This window comes from Malaclemys terrapin, chromosome 5 (genome assembly GCF_027887155.1).
Source record: "Malaclemys terrapin pileata isolate rMalTer1 chromosome 5, rMalTer1.hap1, whole genome shotgun sequence".
Lineage (NCBI taxonomy): Eukaryota > Metazoa > Chordata > Testudines > Emydidae > Malaclemys > Malaclemys terrapin.
In genome coordinates, this window is record NC_071509.1 from 127934787 (window position 1) to 127956540 (window position 21754).

The 21754-nt window shown below is 42.3% G+C and overlaps 1 protein-coding gene across 3 annotated transcripts in view; it reads left to right on the forward strand.

The window, feature by feature from the left end:
* RASGEF1B (RasGEF domain family member 1B) overlaps positions 1-21754 on the forward strand; it is a 455348-nt gene that overhangs the window by 411200 nt on the left and 22394 nt on the right. Inside the window, exons 1-3 of one of the 3 annotated variants that reach the window (XM_054030193.1) lie at positions 3972-4022; positions 20542-20724; positions 21432-21554. In XM_054030193.1, the coding sequence (XP_053886168.1) occupies positions 20548-20724; positions 21432-21554 (300 nt within the window). In that variant the 5' untranslated portion in view covers positions 3972-4022; positions 20542-20547. Of the gene's footprint in view, positions 1-3971; positions 4023-4101; positions 4175-20541; positions 20725-21431; positions 21555-21754 lie in introns of those variants that run through there. The other 2 variants (XM_054030194.1, XM_054030192.1) reach the window with 2 other exon arrangements.

Sequence of the window (21754 nt, forward strand, 5' to 3'; positions counted from 1 at the left end):
CTTTAACCTGGTGCTTTTCCTGGGGGGGGGAGTGTGTGGAAACCCAGAGGGACAAAGGATTCCCGCCTTATGCAAAAGATATATAACGGGGTGGAAGAGAACAAGGGGGGAGAGGAGCCATCATGAAGAATCCCTAAGCTGCACCAAGAGCTGTACCAGGGGAAAGAATTGTGCCCAGTCCTGGAAGGTGTCCAGTCTGAGAAAAAACTTACTGAAGCATCTCTGAGGGTGAGATTATTTGTATTCACTTTGATTAGGCATAGATTTGCGCATTTTATTTTATTTTGCTTGGTGACTTACTTTGTTCTGTCTGTTACTACTTGGAACCACTTAAATCCTATTTTCTGTATTTAATAAAATCACTTTTTATTTAGTAATTTACTCAGAGTATATATTAATACCTGGGGGAGCAAACAACTGTGCATATCTCTCTATCAGTGTTATAGAGGGCAAACAATTTATGAGTTTACTCTGCATAAGATTTATACAGGGTAAAACGGATTTATTTGGGTTTAGACCCCACTGGGAGTTGGGCATCTGAGTGCTAAAGACAAGCAAACTTCTGTGAGCTGTTTTCAGGTAAACTTGCAGCTTTGGGACAAGTGATTCAGACCCTGGGTCTGTGTTGGGGCAGACGGGAGTGTCTGGCTCAGCAAGAGAGTGTGCTGGAGTCCTGAGCTGGCAGGGAAAACAGGAGCAGGGGTAGTCTTTGCACATCGGGTGGCAGCTCCCAAGGGGGTTTCTGTGATCCAACCCGTCACAACCACTAAGGCCAAGTCAAAGCATTTAAATTGCTAGGTGTGAGACTCCCCTTACCCTTAAAATGCAGCCAACTCTCGGATGGAGCACAGCAACCAGGAGACAACTAATGAAAAGCAGTTTTGAACAAGGATGATGGAGGAGCAGAAGGAAAATTGTGGCAACTACCTCAAACTAATCAGATTAATTGATCCAAATCTGTTGTATAATATTCCTTTATGCATTTATAGAGCTTTGTCAGGCCTCCCCTCAATCAATTTTTATTATCATGATTGCTATTGTTTTATAAATGGGAAGAATAAATAAGTAAATTGACTGAGCAATCCAGACATGACCTGCTTTTGAAACCTTGACTGTTTTCCAAACTTCCCTTTAATATTTGTTCTTCTCTGAACTCTTGTCAGATTGTCACAAACTGCATGCATTACTCCAAAGGAGGCTTAAGCAATGACATGCAGAGCAGAGGAATTACCTCACCTATTTAACACGTGATATTCCAGTTAATACAGACCAGTATGCTGTAACACTTGCCTCTTTTGCACTGTTGAGTAAGACACAATCTATCATTCACTATTATCTCCAGGTCCTCTTTTGTGGCACTGCTCCCTGCTAGTATTACTCCATTCTAACTTCATGCTTTTGATTATTCTTCCCTGTGTAAACCATTTGATGTTTATTCCTTCAATCCTGATTTTCATTTTATGGCTTTCAGGTCCTTTCTCTAATTTCTCAAAGTCACCCGTATATCCTTCAAGGTGTCTGCAATGTGTTATTATTTATTACTTACATTACAGTAGCACTCAGATTAGGATTGGGACTGTTATGCCAGGTGCTATATAAACACATTTGTAGGCATACTCCCTTCCTGGAAGATCTTAAAATCTAAAGCCCCAGTCTTATGAAGCAGTTTTGTTGTGAGCAGATCCCCTGGCCTGCATGGAGCCCCTTTGAAGTCAATAGGGTTCCATGCAGATGTCTGCAATGTAGACTTATGCCTGAGGCTAAAGTCTACACTGCAGACTGCTGGCATAGCTATGTCAGTCAGCGGTGTGAAGAAATGTGATTCCCTCCCTAACTGATGAAGCCGAGCCAACAGACATCCCTAGTATAGATGCAGCTATACCCAGGCAAAGCAACACTACTACCTGTACAACTTCTTGCTTGTGGTGGGCAGTTTTACTACACCAGTACAAAGTGTAGCTTTTCCAGTATAGCTGCATCCGCACTAGGAGTGCTTTTGCTGGTACAGTATATCAATATTCCTAGTACAGCCATGGTCTAAGAAAACAAGTGACATAAGGGGGAAAGAGGAAGGAAACAACAAAATGTGTACAATTTTTATGTACAAATATATATAAAAATTCCCCTAAGTCTAGAAAAAGAAATTTAAATCCTCTTTCTTTTGCTGGCAGATTTCCTATAAGTGTTACAGCAAAAGTGGGTCTTATGGAAAGATTTAAAGGAGTAAAAGAAAATGTGTGTGAAACTTCAATAAGGAAAGTTAGTTGCTATGTAGCCTACATAGGATCTTTTGGAAAACAAACCTGGGACCTGGTTAAAAACAGGGCCAAAATCCATTGGTAGCCAGGGGAAGTTGTGTAGCATCGTGCTTTTACATATGTTTGTGAGATTGGAAAGGGCCAAGACATGGATTTACTCTAAGAACTTTGATAGATTTTATGAAATCATTTGAGAAATAATATGTAATGTCATTAAAGATTATACTGCACAGAGTTAAGATTGCATGAAAGAACAAAGTTAATGTTTCCACAGCAACTTTTTGGATACACAGCACTTTTATCATCAGTAAGGTCACAGTCACTCATTAATGTCCTGATTCTGAAAGGTGAGCTGTGTCGGTGAAGGATCTCCTGAATCTGGGGCCATGTCTACACTAGTGTACCGATACAGCTGCACCACTGTAAGGTCACTCGTGTAGCCACTCTATGCCAATGGGAGAGAGTTCTCCTGTCGACATAATAAAACCACCTCCACAAGTAGTGGTGGCGATGTTGGCAGGAGAGTGGGTTCTGTCAACATAGCACTACCCACACCGCACTTTTGTTGGTGAAACTTATGTTGGTCAGAGGCTGGTTTTTTTCACACCCCTGACCAACAAAAGTTTTACAGACAAAAGTGCTTGTGTTGACATAGCCTTAGTGCAGGGATTCTCAAACTGGGGGTCGGGACCCCTTGCGGTTGTGAGGTTATTACATGGGGGGGTCACGAGCTGTCAGCCTCCAACCCAAACCCCGCTTTGCCTCCAGCATTTATAATGGTGTTAAATATATAAAAAAGTGTTTTTAATTTATAAGGGGGGGTCGCACTCTGAGGCTTGCTACGTGAAAGGGGTCACCAGTACAAAAGTTTGAGAATCACTGCCTTAGTGTTTGCAGGATCTGGGCCAATGCCCCTGCCCCATGGTCTTTAAATTAAGGTCGTAATCCTGTACAGTTTTACTCATATGCCTAACTTTATGCACTGTGATTAGTCCCAGTGAAGTCATGTGTAAAGTTAACCTTAAAGTTACCTTAAGTCTTTGCAGGATTGGAGGCCATGATCTTCTCAACAGTGGGAATTGTTACTGGTATAACCCCCTGTATGGGAGGTTATTCTGGCCTGAAACTGTCTCTTTCTTTGTCATTGAGCTTAGCCCCCTTCCCAAGTGACACAAAGGCCACCTAATCAAGGCACTCACCCCCCACTAAGAATGGCTACAGCGGGCATTATATAACGCTACTGGTTTAAAATCAGGTCATGCCGCAGATCCCCCTAGTATAATTTTCCCATCTGGACGCAGGTGCTGTAACAATGTGTATAGTGCGGGTGCCCAGAGCCATTGAACCAAACTGTAAACCCTGGAAATCACTCCATGCCAGGGGTGCCCTTCCCACACACCCCAGGTCCAGCACCTGGGTGTAGACACGCGGGGGGAGGGAACAAACAGCAGGGCCAGGGCGGTACAGCCCCACAGGGCTTGTGAGGGGCGGGGACCGGACACTCCCACTCTTCCACCCCTACTGCCCAGACGCACCCAAAGCTGCAGCCGGGCAAAGCCGACAAGTTGCTCGCAGAGCGGCACGTTCCCCAGCGGGGGCAGGCGGCGCTGCGCCCAGGCCAAGGCCCGGCCCAGCTCCGGCCGGGGGCGGAGGGAGGAAAGGGGCGGAGCGGCGAGCGGCTCCAGAGGCAGCACAGCGAGGTCGGGCGAGGAGGGAGTGGGACCGCGCCGTGGCTGCTGCGGAGAAGTGAGGCGGGACAGCGGGGTGAGTGACTTACCTGCTGGGGGGCGCCGCTCGCGCGGGGAGAGTCCGGCCACGCCAGCCCCGCGGCGCTGAGAAGAGGCGACGCTGTGCAGGTCGCGGCCGCTTGCGGGCAGTTTCCAGCCACCGTCCGGCGGCTCCTGCTTCTCCCCCGGGTACCGCCGCGCGCGCGTCTCCTGCTCCCGGGGCCAGGGGCTCGCGGCAGCCGCGCGCGGCGACACGGTGGGATTTGGGGAGACCAATGAGAGACAAGTGTTGCCGGGGAGCCGGCTCGCTGTGAAGCGTGGGGACCGTGGGGGGGGGGTACTCTGCGCCTCGGATTGCGGGTCCCCCCCACCCCCCATCAACATCCTCCCCTTGGTCCTAGTAACCAGCATCTGAAATGCCTTCCCCGGAGCTCCTGCCCTACGATCCAGGGATGCCTTTTCAGAACCTAGAGCAGAGGCAGCCAATTGTTATTGTAGGGCCGGGCAAAATAAGAGGGCGGGAGCGTGAGATGTGCCTGAAGTGCGCTTATGGACTTGTTTTTCTCTCCAGCTGGAATATGACCAGACAAAACCTCAGATCAATGTACAAGAGGAAGCGCCGGCTAGCTTAAGTGGAGGGTGTAATTGCTGTTAAATGCCTTGAGCCTCTAGTGTTTTTCTGGTCTATTGCGTCTACGCGGGCGTTGTTTTGGTTCCCTCCTTGAATCCAAGGAGTCAGCAGCACCGTGCTGTGACTGCACTGTGTGTGTGTGTGTGTGTGTGTACATCTAAATATAGTGCTGGGTGACATGCGGGTCTGGGAGGCTAAGGGTGAGACAATACCTCTGCAGAGTTCACAAGGGGAAGGGTGAACTGAAAAGTCAGCCTCGGGTATGAATGAATGATTAATTTCATCCCACAGAAAACTCGGGGTATGTGAAAGCGTGTAGTGATTGTGGCTTTTAAAAAAATATTTTGGATGCGTGGTGGGGCTGCCCGAGTGGGTTGAATATGTATCTTGCTTAAAAAGAGAACACTTTTCTCAATAATATGGGAGATTATAATGTAAACATGTCATCAGTAGTTTCATTTCATTTGAGTTGTGTTTCAAAAGTCCAGTTGTAGCTAAATCTGTGTCATTTTAAAGGAAGTATGGCTAGGGTGTAGACTTGTGCTGCAGAAACCTCACTTGAAGAGACTCCCGGTAAAATCTGCAGAGAGATCTTGGCGTAAGATAAACAGGCTAAGTGTATTGGACAATTTATAGGATATCCAAGTGGCCAGTAACCCATGCTGGGAAACCTTTATTAATACCTAATGCACATAAGAACGATCTAACCTTTATTTCTGCTTCTGAACTATTTTGGACTTTAACACTTGGACTTTGAGCATTGTCCTGCTAAACCCAGGGTTCTGAGTTCAATCCTTGAGGGGGCCACTTAAGTATCTGGGGCAAAATCAGTACTTGGTCCTGCTAGTGAAGGCAGGGGGCTGGACTCGATGACCTTTCAAGGTCCCTTCCAGTTCTAGGAGATAGGATATCACATTCCCTCCATTGGCACTATGACTAATGGTTGGGGTGGTGGGGGTGTCTTCTTAAATAAGTATGACTGAAACAATCAGTTGTGGGTTTTTAACCCTTGGTGACCGATGGAAGGGAGTTCTGGTTTATCAGGGAGCATCGATTAGCTATTAGCACATTTTGTTACTAGCTCCCTGTCAATTGCTTTTTTTGGTTGTGATAAATGCCTGTGTAGTTTCATGCTTTACCAGTCCCTTTCCACTGAGCTTTCTGGAAGCAGTTATATGAATTCCAGGCACATGGTGTCAGACTGTCACAGTGCACGTCTGTCCCCAGCTTGTTTTGGTAGTGGCTGGGTTTCCATGTTCTAGTTACTCCACTGAGAATTTAGTCAACATTTGCACCTGTTACTGTGGCACTTACAGTGCAGTGTCATTATAAAATAAAGAAAGGATTTTACTGAAAGAGGAAATTTCATGTAAGTGGGTTAGATCTGGTCTACACTGTAACTTTTTATGATGGCGGGGAGATGGGGGGATGGCTAAAATATGTGTACCGCATGTTTAAAATGTGGCTTAGTTTTGCAGTGAAGATCCTACAACCCATGCCTTAGCCATGTTAACTATGCTACAGCACTGCAAGCATCTAATGTTTTAACTCCCAATATGGTGGTAGCTACAGGATAGATGGGCCTTTTTATGTTTATCTTTGCATAACTGGATATTTTAATATGCAAATTAAATCTGTGATAAGCTGTAACAAAGCCAAACTTTTAAAACGGTTTAGTGTAGGACTGGTACTCTCCACGATCCTCTAAAACGATCAGTGGTGAAATAGCTAAGTAATGTTTAAATAATCATTAAGGGTTGGGATTTTTTCTTTTTATTCCAAAAGTGCTGAGCACTTGCAGTTCCCATTGACTTCCGCTGGCATCATGTCTGCTCCGCACTTCTGAAAATAGGGCAATAGGTGTCACTTTTCACTCCATTGAGAAGTAGAACAGGAGAGGTACACAGCTACCTCTCTGTGTGTGCGTACACGCATGCTAAGACACCACTCCATTGGTTCATGCTCCAAAGGTTTTATTAACTACCAGGAAGCTTAGAAACTTGTCTTTTAAATGCAAGCTTAAATTCTGCATGCTCTGAGAAACCAAAACAATGTTCCAGCCAGTGCCGGACTCAGTCTGACTCCTAGTTAGTGTGAGTGCAGAACAAGAAAACATTACAAGTATTTTATCAAATGGTTTAGGAATGGAACAGCCCATAGGAATCAGTTTCACTCTTGCACATCTTTACTCTGGCCATGTTATTCTTTATTACTGTTCTCCCTTCTGTAGATTTATTTACAGTAACAGTAGCTCCTTCCCTCCGACTTGGGAGGACAAGCACGAAAGCACAACCACAGCAAATTAGTGGTTCAGAGAACTTATCTTAAAGTGTACTGTCTAGAAAAGCCTAATGACTCTTCAGCTGAGATAAAATATATTATTTCTTTTATAGAAAGGGCTTTACATTTTTACACAGTGTTCCTAACTGAACTCCAGCTATGCCTTTGGTTCAGCACTATTTCCTTCCCCTCACTGCTCCTTCACCCCATTTATTATATTAATGTTCAGCCATGCAATCTAAAGGAAAATCTGTAACTTCAGAGTGGGGAAGTAGTTATCTGCATTTGAATAAGTTCTGCTGAAACTAAACTTGTGTGCACTTCTCACTTGGAGTTGTGTCTTTTAAGCACTAGAAAATGCTTGTTGTCATTTGGTGTGGGTGTGCAAGGAAATTCTCTATCATCTTCTTGGCCTGTGCTGGAAAACAAACTTGCAAACAAAAGTTCCCTAACAAATTTTATAGTCACAATGGGGACTTTATGAGCAGAACAGAAATAATCCACCTCTGGCCAAAAGGCATTGTTAAGTTCTCCTTTATTATTGCTGCTGTGAGGAGGAGTATTAAAGAAACTAAATCACTGCAGTAAGGTAAGGTGCCTCAGTGTGACTATATATGTACTTAGAAAATGGGCACAATTAAGGGAGCAATCCAGCTAAGGTTTCCTGTGAAGTTATGGAACAACTACATGACTCAGGTATACTTATCCTTCCCATTTTTGTTAATTAATAATCTGTTTTCCAAATGGGAGAACACATTCCAAAGTGTGTGGTGTTTTGTTGTTGTGAGATCATCACATGCCTTCAGTATGTAACAAAGCATGGGGCCAAAGGTCAAGTGCTTTCATCACTCAAGAAGTGCTTCTCTCACTATACTTGTACACTCTGTAATAGGTGTTCCTTACTTTTAAGTATTCATAAACCAGTAGCCAGCATTGATGATGATCTTTTCACCATCCGAGTCTGTATGTGTTTGTTAAATACCATACTTTATGAATGGTTTCAGAGTGGTAGCCCTGTTAGTCCGTATTGAATGTGAATCACTAGATCAAAGTCTCATTGTCCTTTTAAACAGAGGGCCAGGATCCACCTTCTGTTGAGCATGGGAACTGCTACCAGTTACTAGCAGCTGAAATAAACCAACAGATGAAGTCTGACAGCGTGTGCTTGTTTCTCTTCAAATAAGGCCTAGTCAAAACTAAGAAAAAGATGCTTTTTTCATTCGAACTAGCTTGAACTATGTCCACATTGGTGTTAAGTAAGGTTTTCAGGTGAATTAAAGTAGCTGATTAGAACTAACTAGTGGGGGGTAGGGAGCAGCACCCTTTTCCCCTAGACTAGACAAAGTCTAAAAATCACTGGAAGAAAATTCAGCCCTGGTTTTAAACAAGTATAATTACTATAGATCCTGATGGAGTTGTACTTGCCTTCCCCACAGGTGAATTTGAACAATCTTTGCTTACCTTTTGGTCTAAACACAGTTTTTGTACTGATAGAATTATTGGCATGATTTAAAAAATACCCCTATACCTGAAATTGTTATACTAATACATTCCAAAGGCCTGGTCTACACTGGGGGGGATCGATCTAAGATACGCAACTTCAGCAACGAGAATAGCGTAGCTGAAGTTGATGTATCTTAGATCGAATTAAAATTACTTATTTCATGTCCTCACAGCGCGGGATCAACGGCCGCGGCTCCCCCGTCGACTTTGCTTCCCCCTCTCGCCGGGAGAGCGATTGGAGATCAATTTATCGCGTCTACACTACACGCGATAAATCGATCCCCAATAGATCGATCGCTACCCGCCAATCCGGCGGGTAGTGTAGATGTACTGTAGTGTGGATACAGTTATAGCAGTGTAACTTATTCTGTTTCTCATATGGGAATAAGCCAAACTAGTATAAGCACTTTTATACCAGTGTAACTGCATCCACACTAGGAAGGGTTGTATTGCTTTAACTACATCAGTACTGTATAGTTAAAGTGGTACAACTGTTGTATGTAAATAAGCCCTTAGAGGAAATACTAATTTGTACTATGCTATATTGTTTGTTTTGTCTCATGAGCAAATTCCTTACTCTTGCCTTAAGCTACAGTAATAGTCTCTCTCAGTCATGAATATTTAAGGTCTGCCCAAAGGGGAAAGGGGGTGAGGGGGGAGGATTGTTAACCTTTTGCCTTACTTCTGGTGAAATAAGATGGCAATTTCTCAAACCAGCATTTAGCACTTTCCTGCATCAGCTAAGTGGAAGGGAGAAATTTGCTCATTAAATTCCTAGCTAGGACAAGTTCAATGTGGCTTTTATAAATGCTGTTGTTAAATCCTGTTACAGGTTGTAGTTGCAAATTACAACCTGCTTGTCACTTGTGATTATAAATGGGAAAATGGTGTACAAAATTCATTGTAGCTTTCACAAAATGAAGACAAAGCATGAACCAGCATTTTAGTATAAAGAGCAACATCTCTCTAATTCAATAGTATCTTGCTTTTGTGAGGTCACGGAAGGACTTCTCCCATGTGAGCTTGATGTTCAAAGCTGCTAACATGTACCTGGCGTTGTTAATATAATATGCTTGTAGAGCACCTTCTGTAAAACGATCTTGTTGTGTAAAGAATCGTAAATCCTGTGAAATAACAAAATATAATTATCCCCGTTTACTGATAGGTGGGAGAAATGAGAAAGTGAGAAATTAAATGACTTGGCCAAGGCCATACAAGAAGTCAGTGGGCAGAATCAGGTCTAGGCTTTAAGCTAACCTAACCTCATTTTTATTTCCCTACTGACTACATTTTATATGGCTTTTTATAAAGCTCTCTGTCACTGCAAACAAATGCAAATCCACTCCTGTGATATAAGTGTGCTGATGAAACTGAACTTTATTTTCTGGCCCTAGTCAACTGACTTGGGTCAGAGTTACAAAGGTTAGTGCCTCTGTCACATAAAACGGGTCAGTATTCATGGTATTAGTAACATTAGTTACTGTTATGACCCTGTGGTTATTGTTACTACTCTGATAGTCTCCTGTGGCAAACTTATATCTTTGTCATGGTGAAAAGCAATTTACTGGACCCCACAGATGTTGGCTGTCTCTAAGGCATGTAGGCAGGACAGCAGACAAAACTTCACAACACGCAGGAGAAATGAACAGCCCATCCTTCCTATAGGAATTGAGGGAGGGTTAGTGTTTGTGGCGGAAGTCGGTCATTGACTTCAGCAGGAACAGTTAGTGGAATGCTGAGCACTTCTGCAAATCCTCCCCTGATTCCATCAAGTTTAGTAAAACTCACTCTGAATAGAGTATATATTTTTTTCTTTGCATTTCTTTGAGTGCAAAGCTCTAGGTGCCGGGCCCAGCAATTCCAGCAGAATTCTTACTTAATGTTTTGAGTCAGATAAATTGTCTTAGGGCAAAAATATACTTGTTTTTTATTTGGATAAAAAATAACCCAGACTAGGGAGGTGTTTATTAGCGTCCGCCTTGATTTGATTGTAAGGTGGAGCTATTAGGAAGAAAATCCATATGAGAAACTTTATGGAGGGGAAATACATTTTGAGCTACCAAAAAGCCCCTACCTTTTACTCATCCCAATACCAATTGTCACCTGAAATGTCCTCTCTTCCAGTCCAGCTGCATGATCATAAATAATGACATCAAAAAGCAGCTATTACTTCCTATGCAGTCCTGCTGTTCAGGAAAGACAGTATTTCATTGCATGCTTTAGCCAGGTTGAGGCCCCTCTGCGTGCTTTTCAAGTCCATTCATCCTGCAAATCACTACAGAATGGGCAGCAGGCTGAGCTCCAGGATCTTTGGAGGCTCATGATCCATAGCTACCTCTAGAATAACTCTGCCACTGAGCTGCTTCATCAGCTGGCCCAATCTCCATGGCATGGACCCTTCGTCTTTGATTGGTTCTGTTTTCAGATAGTTGCATCCAAGTGAAGTTCGTTGAACCTTGCGAGAAGTGTGGTGTTGGTGTTTTCAAGATGAACAAACAAGCTGCTTGCAGAACAGCTGTACTTGTGAATGAAAAACAAACAAACAAAAACAAAAATACACAGTATTAAAGGGAGACTGCTGACATGAAACAATCACATGTAAAAATAATTCTCTTTCCTGTGTTTACAACTGAAAGACTGTATACTCTTTCCTTTCATTGATAATTTACTCTTTGTAGCTTTCCCTTCTTGGACGATGAAACTATTCTTATCAGTTTCGCTTTGTTCCTGTATTTCAATGTCAGTAGCTTTGATTGGCATATCTGTTTTGACAAAGTTGATACGTCCAGTATTTGTGTGCATGCGTAGGACAGAGCTCCAAGTACAACAGTACAGTGGAACTTCTACCATGTGGTTATTTTTGTAATTTATTCAATTTCTGGCCACCAGGAATTGATGCTGTTTCTGCAATCTTGTTCTCATCCACTATAGTACAATACTGGGGTGTTTGAGTCACCAACAGCACAAAGGGAATGTTCAAACTGTTTTGATCAGAGGGCTCAGATGTCCTGCTTTACTGGCACTGTAGTAGCATTCTGGCTGATTGTACTGAAATCTAGATTTATTTATTTATTTATTTTATTTTGGGTCCTGGTTTTAATCATTCCAGCCCAACACCTTAATGTGGCCTATGTGGCCTGCCCACAAGTGCTTGTACAGTGCTACTTCAGAACAGTAAGGAGTCCAGTGGCAACTTAAAGACTAACAGATTTATTTGGGCATAAAGCTTTCGTGGGTAAAAAACCTCACTGCTGAAGATGTGATGTATCTGAAGAAGTGAGGTTTTTTTGTTTTGTTTTGTTTTTTACCCACGAAAGCTTATGCGCAAAAAAATCTGTTAGTCTTTAAGGTGCTACCGGAATCCTTGTTGTTTTTGTGGATACAGACTAACATGGCTACCTCCTGATACTTCAGAACAGTGCTTCTCTTTGCTATTCAGGAAACTGTTCTCCCTGTCTCCTTGCCAGCTGCTTCTGCGGGAGGTATATAGAAGTGGGACGGATGAGCAGAAAAAGTATTAGCGCCCTTTTTTTTTTTTTTTTTTTTAGCTTGAGTCTGTTATGTGTAATTGCAGCATTTCAGTATTGACAGGACAGGAACTTTTTTTGTTCCTTTTCTCCTCTTCGGTTGGCAGACTCTGAGAAAATTAGGTCACTCTTTTATGGGCCATTGCTCAGACAGACATATTTACACACAACGTAGCAATGTATGGACTTTACTAAAAGAAATGGAAGACATTCCAATGACCCTGTTTATTCAGGGCATCTTTTTTAATCAAGGAGCTACTTTATTACTGTGTCACAGTTCTGATAGCTATGGGTGAATGTACATCTAACCTCTTTAGATTTTAAACATTCCCTGTTTACGCCAAGAATGAAGAAAGAGTCCTCTCCTATGCTCCAGAGAAAATATGGCTTTAGATCAAAATAGAAGTCTTGATCTGTTCAGCACTAACCTAAGAAATTCTTCCCCCCTTTCAGCCTATTATCTTCTGCAAGTAATCTGTCATGAATTGTACATATAAGTTGTACAGGATCACATACAATTCCCAAGTCCTCTACAAATGTTATTTAAATCAACCAATGTCTCAGTTACTAACTTTTACATCATGTTTGTTAATATTGTGGCAGACAGACAATTATGAAAACCTGTGCCCTCTATTGGATGGAATGCTTAGGCGTGTGTGTGCATGATCATGTCTAGCTACTGCCTACAGAGAGTTCAAGCCCTGATACTACCACACAATGTGAGTGTTTCTGGGTTACAGACAGTTTTATTGTGTTAATCTTTTAGTACAGACAAGGGAATTCTCATCTCCGACCCCCTTCTGGCTTTGGCAATGATTGCATTGTGATCTTTCATTTTGAATGCGAAATGCCACCATTTACAATTCGGTGCCCTTAGAAAATATATTTTCTAAGGAATAATATTAAATATATCTCAGTAGCCTAATACAGAAGAAGAAACCTTGGATATCTCTTGGTGTCTCTTTAAAGTCATTTTGCATCCATCAAGTCACATTTCTGGCTGAGAATTTAGTACCCATTATTGTTATCCGTAACGCCTATGTTTGTGGTAACTTCAAGCTTTCAGAGAAGACGGTCGCTCCTTCTTGCAGTTTGCTTAGTTTGTGTGTTTGACAGCACTCCTAGGTAGAATCAATAAGTGCCGCTTCCCCAAGCGCTGCGAGATGATGCTTGCCAGGAACACAACAGCAAAACTGAAACTGAGGAGTTCTTCCTCTTCTCTTTGTGTTCATTCTAGGTTGCAGCACAACTCATAATAAATGAACCCCTGCCCCTTGCCAAATGCACAGAGAACATACTGCAGGGAGGTTGGAATGTGTGTTTTCTGCCACAGAATGATGTTGAGCTCTGGTAACATAGCTTTTGTTTCAAAGGGCTCCAGAGGCCTCATCTAGCTAGCATCAGTTGAAATTGGTGGGAGTCTTTCTGCTCAGTGGTCACTGGATCAGGCCCCAAACACTTCACAGGTCTATATATACAGCCCCACCTCTGAGGTGGAGAGTGGCAACCAAAGGCTCTCCATAGAACAGTAGTGAGAGGGAAACTTTGATGAGGGATAGGGAGTAAACCTCTACTCTTCTTAAATAGATATATATATTTAAAGAGATCTTTAATGACTGCATGTAATAGACATGACTACCATTTGGTGGGGTGGGTCATCGGGAATTACAGACCAGTCAGCTTAACTTCGGTACTGGAAAGATAATGGAGCAAATAATTAAGAAATCAATTTGCAAACACCTAGAAGACAATGGGGTGATAAGTAACAGTCAGCATGGATTTGTCAAGAACAAATCGTGTCAAATCAACCTGATAGCTTTCTTTGACAGAGTAACAAGCTTTGTGGATGGGGGGAAGCGGTAGATGGGGTATATCTTGACTTTAGTAAGGCTTTTGATACTGTCTCGCATGACCTTCTCATAAACAGACTAGGGAAATACAATCTAGATGGAGCTACTATAAGGTGGGTGCATAACTGGTTGGAAAATCGTTCCCAGAGAGTAGTTTATCAGTGGTTCACAGTCATGCTGGAAGGGCATAACGAGTGGGGTCCCGCGGGGATCGGTTCTGTTCACTATCTTCATCAATGATTTAGATAATGGCATAGAGAGTACACTTATAAAGTTTGCAGATAATACCAAGCGGGGAGGGGTTGCAAGTGCCTTGGAGGATAGGATTAAAATTCAAAATGATCTGGACAAACTGGAGAAATGGTCTGAAGTAAATAGGATGAAATTCAATAAGGACAAATGCAAAGTACTCCACTTAGGAAGGAACAATCAGTTGCACACATACAAAATGGGAAATGACTGCCTAGGAAGGAGTACTGTGGAAAGGATCTGGGGGTCATGGTGGATAACAAGCTAAATAGGAGTCAACAGTGTAACACTGTTGCAAAAAAAGCGAACATCATTCTGGAATGTATTAGCAAGAGTATTGTAAGCAAGGCATGAGCAGTAATCCTTCTGCTCTACTCCACGCTGATTAGGCCTCAACTGGAGTATTGTGTCCCACATTTCAGGAAAGATGTGGACAAATTGGAGGAAGTCCAGAGAAGAGCAACAAAAATGATTAAAGGTCTAGAAAACATGACCAATGAGGGAAGATTGAAAAAATTGGGTTTGTTTAGTCTGGAAAAGAGACGACTGAGAGGGGACATGATAACTGTTTTCAAGTACATAAAAGGTAGTTACAAGGAGGAGGAGGAAGAATTGTTCTCCTTAACCTCTAAGGATAGGACAAGAAGCAATGGGCTTAAATTGCAGCAAGGGCGGTTTAGGTTGGACATTAGGAAAAACTTCTGAACTGTCAGAGTGGTTAAGTACTATAATAAATTGCCTAGGGAGGTTGTGGAATCTCTATCATTGCGGATTTTTAAGAGCAGGTTGAACAAATAGCTGTCAGGGATGGTCTATACTTAGTCCTGTTTTGAGTGCAGGGGACTGGACTAGATGACCTCTCAAGGTCCCTTCCAATTCTATGATCTTTTAAGTTTCATCTGAAAGTAGCATGACCTATTGGATTTCAAGCTTGCTCTCCCCAGGTAGTCTTTCATCTCAAATTTTCAAAAGTTGCTCTCTACGGCTGGTAAACTATTCTTTTTGGTGACACTACAACCTTGTATAAAATGTTTGCACTTGTCACAAATACAGACCAAAAAAGTAAGATAAGGTCAGACTTTGTGGTCAGATCTCTAATCCTTCCTTCCGTCATGTCACAGTTAAAGCTCATTTTAACTTGTCCATATCATTTCCCAGCTGGAAAAGATGTTAATGTTCTTTACTACAGCCCTCATACTCCTTTGCTTTTACCAGCCCCAAAGTTTATAGCAGCCTATCTCTTATCGAAAGCCTATTTTCCAGCATGTTGGGAAGCAAAGCTCTGAAAGGAGATTGTGGCCTGAGTTCTGAAGTAGTTTTAGGGAGGCATGACTGCAGATCTGCTTCCTGCATAAGAAGGTAAAGATTCGGTGGTCTTCCTTGTGTTCAATCTTACTGTCTTTTGGCTGAAGCAGTGCAATGTGAGCAAAAATCAAAAGTGTGCTAGTACTGTAGTGTGCCTTCCATCTGTAATCAGGTTAGTACTGAATTCTGAAGTGACTCCCTCTACACAGACACAGGCTGACTTTATTTTGTAGATATGATGTGCAAACTGGTCTCTTAGAAGAGCAATGAAAACAGACCCTGTCCACTATGATTGCCAGTGAAAAGCTAATTCTTTTCTGTTGTTGAGGGTTGGCTCAGACTCACTCAGTAGTAGAGCTGGCTGGGAATTTTTTGACAAAACATTTATATTGTCAGGAAATGCTGATTGATTGAAACTGAAACTTTTCAAGGAAACATCTGCTTTGATGAAACTTTCATCAGGAAGGTTTCTCAGGATTGAACTGAGAGAGAGTGAGTCTGATACCCCACAACTAATTAGCCAGCACTCAGTAGTTAGGGCACCTGGAATGTGGGAGACCCAGTTTCAGATCCCCGCTCTACCTGATTTGGAATAAGGACTTGAATGTGGGTCTCCCATATCCTAGGTGAGCTCCCTAACCACTGGGCTGTTGCCTATTCTGGGGAGGGTGGCGTGGGGGTGGTACTGTATGAGTATGGGTGTCTCCCATGTTTTGTGTGAAAAATTTCCAGAGGTTTGTTTCGTTCCAGGGTAGAACAAAACCAAACTTTGAAAACTCCAATTATTATTATTATTATTATTATTTATTATTTTTGCAAAATGGAATTCCTGTTTTCTGACCAGCCCTATGCAACAACGTGGAAGCTTTATTTGAATCTTTTGGGTTTGCCAAATTAGAGCTGGGGTACTGCGGGAATTGCTAGTTTTGCTCATGTGTTTTCCTGCTTCTGGCATTACACTCGCATGAAAGCTGCTTACTATTATTTATCAAGCTTGAGATCCCATTATGCTATATGTTCTACAGACACCCCAGCAAGAGCAAGTCTCTTCCTTGAAGAGTTTGCAAATCTAAGTAGATGAGACAAAAGATAGAAGAAAAGAAGTATTGTTCTCCTTTTGCAGGTGGTGAACCAAGTCATAGAGGTTCAGTGACTGGGCCAAGGTCACAGAGGAAGTCTGTGTTGCCAAGCCAGGAAATGAACGCATATCTCAGTCCAGGGCCTTAATCACAAGACCATCCTTCATCCTAGCAACAACAAATGTTGTTTTTAAAGTTAACCAAACTTTAGTAAAAATGTTCAGTTTTAATTTGGGTGAAGGTTCACAATTTTTTTCAGCTGCATCACTTCTTCAATCCCAATTCTAATATTTTCTTCTTTTAAAAGCCCATTCTACTTTGTAGAGTGTACCAATATTTGTAGATACTAGGACACCCATCCTACTTGTTTCTAGACTTCATGGACCAAATTCTGCTCTCTTCCTTCTATTCATCTCTGCTGAAGTCTGTAGGCAGAATTTGGTCCCATTATACAGATCCAGGGGAAATTAGAACAAGGTAGAATTCTTTTTATCTGTACCTCCTCATTAAATACAGCAAAGACACGATCAAGGTTAATAAATCACGCTGGAAAAGTGCATATGTTATGTGAGTCATCCTGTTGGATAGACTATTTATCACCATCATGCTTTGATATCCTCCATTTTGTCACATGGACAATGTGTTCTGTGTCACATTCACTTACACCGAAATCCTCGTCTGTCTAAATATGCTGTATACAGTGCATCTCTTACTCAATACTGCTTGACATTTCATTGAGACAGAACTGAGCTGTCTGGGGCAGGAAACTTCTCTAAGTAGTTTAGAGACAGTCAGTACACATAACGTCACATTCCTTTCCACCCATATATATACACACACACCCACCTCAATTTCTGACCTTTGACCTAGAGGTTTATAACATTGTTAATAATCAACTATTAATGATTTTGATGGTTTTTTCCTCTTCATATAGTCACTGTAATAATTTTTCTAGGTCTTAAATTTAGTATCCATTAGAAACAAACTGATATGAACAATGCTGGTGGCACTCATTGTGCTAAGAATTAGAGGCTCTAAAGCACAAAATAAAATCTGTTTCCCTTGGGAGTTAGTTACTGAAGTTTAAGCCGCTTTCTTAGCTTTGATTTTTATTGTGCCTTTTTAAAAAAAAAATACATACTATAGAGGAAAGCATGCTTTTGGTTTTTGCCTGTTTACTCTAGTAAGCTTTTATTTAAATCGTTATTAGTTGCTTAGTGATGTGCCGAAACTGGACATTTTTATTGAAACTGTACAGCACCTCCAAAATTTGGTGGTAAAATGAGACATTGATCTGAAACATCTCTGATTTTGATTTGCAGAACCAAAATCTATCTGACTGGGAATTAGGATATGCAAAACCAATATGCGTTGGTCAGATGGGACGAAACGTTAACTTCTTTCAAGCCTTAAACTTGAGTGACTTGGATAAAATGGGGACTTGGATTCAAAGAAACGGCCATGTTTGTTTTTGAATCCAGACACTTGGTGAAGAGTGGTTTTGCAGAACCAAATCATGGCTTCCTCAGCGTTCTCCATTAAGTGAATGTTGGGGGCAATTGGTCTTTGGATGTTTTGGTGTGAATGGCAGCACTTATACAGTTATTTGGAATACTTGTGTAATGTGACTTGATGGTCTTTCTCTCCTGTCTGGCTAGAAGTATACAACATAATGCCTTGCTCTGGGACAGTCTCAGCAGTTGCTTCCTCTGTCAGTAGTTAATTGGCTTCTGAGTTAGAGCTGAAGAAACTGTCACCACAATAGCTTGAAACCACACACAACTCTCCTGCCTCTGGATTTTGTTATAAACTTTAACTTGAGACACCTTTCAGCAAAACTAGGGGATTTAAGACCCATGCAAAGCCGTACATTTTGTCTAAGCTTCTCTTTGAGTTCTTGGGTTTATCCAATTCAAAGAATCAGAGTAAAATTTGGGTGGGACTGTACACAAAGTGAAAACACAGAATATGTTTACATAGTATCTGCACCTCAAATGGCCACATTTCATCCATCTCCTCTCCTCAACTTTTCTTATTCCTGGGACCACGCTAGCTTGGCAAACAGTTTCAGAGACAGTCTTTCAGAATGCTTTATCCTGCCAAAGATGGCTGTGATACGGCCTGCGTATCACCTGCTGTGCATCCATAATAAAGGAATCGTTTGCAAGAGTTCTGCACCTTGCCGCCTTCTGCCGTGGCACGTGCATTATTTTATTCTTTTTCCTCTTCCTTCCCAATTCACTGTGCTGGAAAGAATCAGATCCCTGGTTGAACAGCTGCATGGAGTGACTAATGTGACTTTTCAGACCCGGAGCCTCCTCCCCCACCCCATTTTGATGCTAATATCTTTTGGCATCTCGAAAAAGCAGGATTAGTGCAGGTCATGTAGGCCAGGAGCCTCCGTTCACTATCCCTCTCTGTTAAGCAACAGAATTTGGCTTTCTCTTATTGTTTACTTACTGAATCTCTTAGTCTTCTGTTGCTCTGAATGCCTCCATTGTCTGGACATGCTGCCAGAAGCAGAGAGTCTTTGGCTCTGTGTGCAGTGCATTATGTCCCCAGGAATCTAGCTAATAACTTAATAGCTTCTAGTCTCTACTGAGCTCACTCTGAAAAAGAGCTTTGTTATGAGTTGCAGAGCACACAGATGGAGAGAAGCTACTTATCTCCAGGCTGTCACATTACTACTTGTTCTCGAAATCAGGTGCCTTCACAGACTGAAGAGTGTGGCTTGAAAGAGAGTTTCTTTCCATATAGGATTTGACACAATGGAGAGAAAAGCAACAGCATCTGCACTTACAATGACGGCTCGGGCATGAAAGCTTTTCATAGACTCACGCACACGTGCTCTGCCAACCCACATGCACAGCAGCCGGTGCAAATTAGCTGTAGGACTTGGTCTCCCTTACCTCGTAATTGCTGAAAGGAATAGAAGCTGTGTGATACCTTACTGCATTGCCGCTCTGTTTATTTGGTCTCAAAATGTGACGTGCTTGCTAGAACTTACTGCGTGTTAACTACTATCCAGGTAGATAGAAGCACATTATTATGATGGAACTTGGGTGTGATGGTAACTTGCAATCAGGGATGAAAACCAGACATTTCCACCAACTGCCAGAGAGCAGCTATTCCAAGAGTGATTGTGTGGAGGAGGTGGGAAATTCAGATTTAAAATAATCAGAAGCTTTATCTTTTAGCTTTTCTACATACAGTGCAACTGAGAAGGCTTTGGGTGGTCAGTACAATTCTCCTCCTCCCCCCACCTCCCTTCAACTTTGATGGCATAGTGCTGACTGATTAAGGTGGGGGAGAGGGGGGTGGTTGTTTGTGAGGTAAGGGGCTTTGGTTCTCTGTGGCTGAGATGCCACCTTTTTTGGCTTTCATTTAATATAGAAAGAAGCTCAAGTTGTCAAACTCAGATTTGGACTTTGGACACCCAAAAATTTTAAAATGTTCAGTACAGTTCCTTCACTGCTCAGGGGATAGTTTGTGCACCCCTTATTTTTGTTGATGAACACCTATTTCCACAGGTAGCTCTACTGGCTTCAGTGGCACTACTGGTGTAGTAATTTACTACTGAACAAGAATGAAAGTAATGTAGTGGAATGTTCCCCTAAATGTTGACGGTCTACATTTTTCCCCTTCATCACATATGCAGGGGTCTTATTGGACAAAGTGAATGCTCAACCAAGTATGCTGCAGGCAGAATTTGGCCCGTCACAGATTTTTGCCACTATATAGCAAATAGGTTTTATAGAAAGTTCTAATTCATAAAACATTCACCAACAACTCTCCTCCCCCACCCCTCCCGCACGCTGCTAACTACCCCCTGCCCAATAGATCCCGTTTCTAACATCTGCCTTCTCCCAATAAGGTGATAAAGAAATGACAAAAAACAAAAGCAAAATTTACCTCATAATCGTAACAGATAAAGCAAGGGCACCACTCGCAATTGGTTTTACCTCGGGGCAGTTCAGGTGTAGTAGGATTTGTGTGTGAGAGATGATTTAGCTTTTATCACTTTGTGTCAGGGTTTTATTTCCTTAGCCTGCTGTTGTGATACAGTCTTTTGAAATGGGTGTCAAAGGCCTGTTCTGACTCTATTGTGTGTCTCTTTTGTGCCTTCCTTCAGGAAAGTATGCCACAAACGCCTCCCTTTGCAGTTATGTTTGACAGCAGTGGTTACAACAGAAACCTGTATCAGTCAAAAGAGGACAACTGTGGAGGACTCTATTACCATGACAACAATCTCCTGTCAGGGTCTCTGGAAGCCCTCATCCAGCACTTAGTACCCAATGTAGATTACTATCCTGATGTAAGTCTATACACCCTGCAAATTAAATCAGCTGTGCTTGACACACCTTTGAATGGGAGGAATCTGGAGGGAAAAGCAAAATGTAATTTTTGTTACTGGGAATGGCCCCGTAATGGGGGTGGGGTGAATGATGCCAACCACAATCTAAATGGCTCTGCTTTTGCGAGCCTTAGTTGAGTTCATAGTAACAAAGTCGGGCCACAAAATGTATTTTATTTTTTGCTGTACATCCCTGTTTACTGTTTATGCCCCACAGTGGCATTGCATCTAGCTTGGATTTTGTTTCTTGAGCTATACTCCATCACTCTGCTAGAATGAGTTGTGTGACCTATTAGTTTAGGTCACAAAGGTTTACTGCAGAGCAAGGGAAGAGGAGCTGAAATTGTGCTCTGAGTAATTCCAGGTGCTGAACTTTTATATACTGTTGTCACAAATCAAGCGAGTCCTGCCCTGCCATGGGCCAGCCTTGTTTTTGTCTAGCGTAATTAGGCTCAAGTAGTGGCTATGTAATACTGTAGTGGCTATGGAGAGGTGACATTCGTTACAATTAAGCGCTTACCTCTGCGGTAGTATCAGCCATTCTCCCCACAAGCCATACACAAAGTTGCGCTCTGAATGCTAAAACATGAAAAATTGAGTTGAAAGTAATGTTGTAGTGAGGAGTATGAAATGCGTGTTGATTTTGCCTCTCTCTCTCTCGCCTACAGAGAACATACATATTCACCTTCCTGCTCAGTTCGCGGCTGTTCATGCACCCGTATGAGCTAATGGCCAAGGTTTGCCATTTGTGCACGGAGCATCAGAGACTAAGCGAGCCTGGGACTGACAAGGTTAGGTCTCTTGCTAAACCTAGGTCTCTTGCTAAACCTGTTAGGTCTCATTTTGTAAATCTGACTCAAAATGCTTTTTTCTACGCCAAGGTAGAACACTTCTGATCAGTGGGCTTGCTACAGGATTGGATATACTGAAAACCAATCATTAGCAAGTGTGATTTGCGGCTTGATTCTGCAAGGGGAGGTTTTGGCACTGA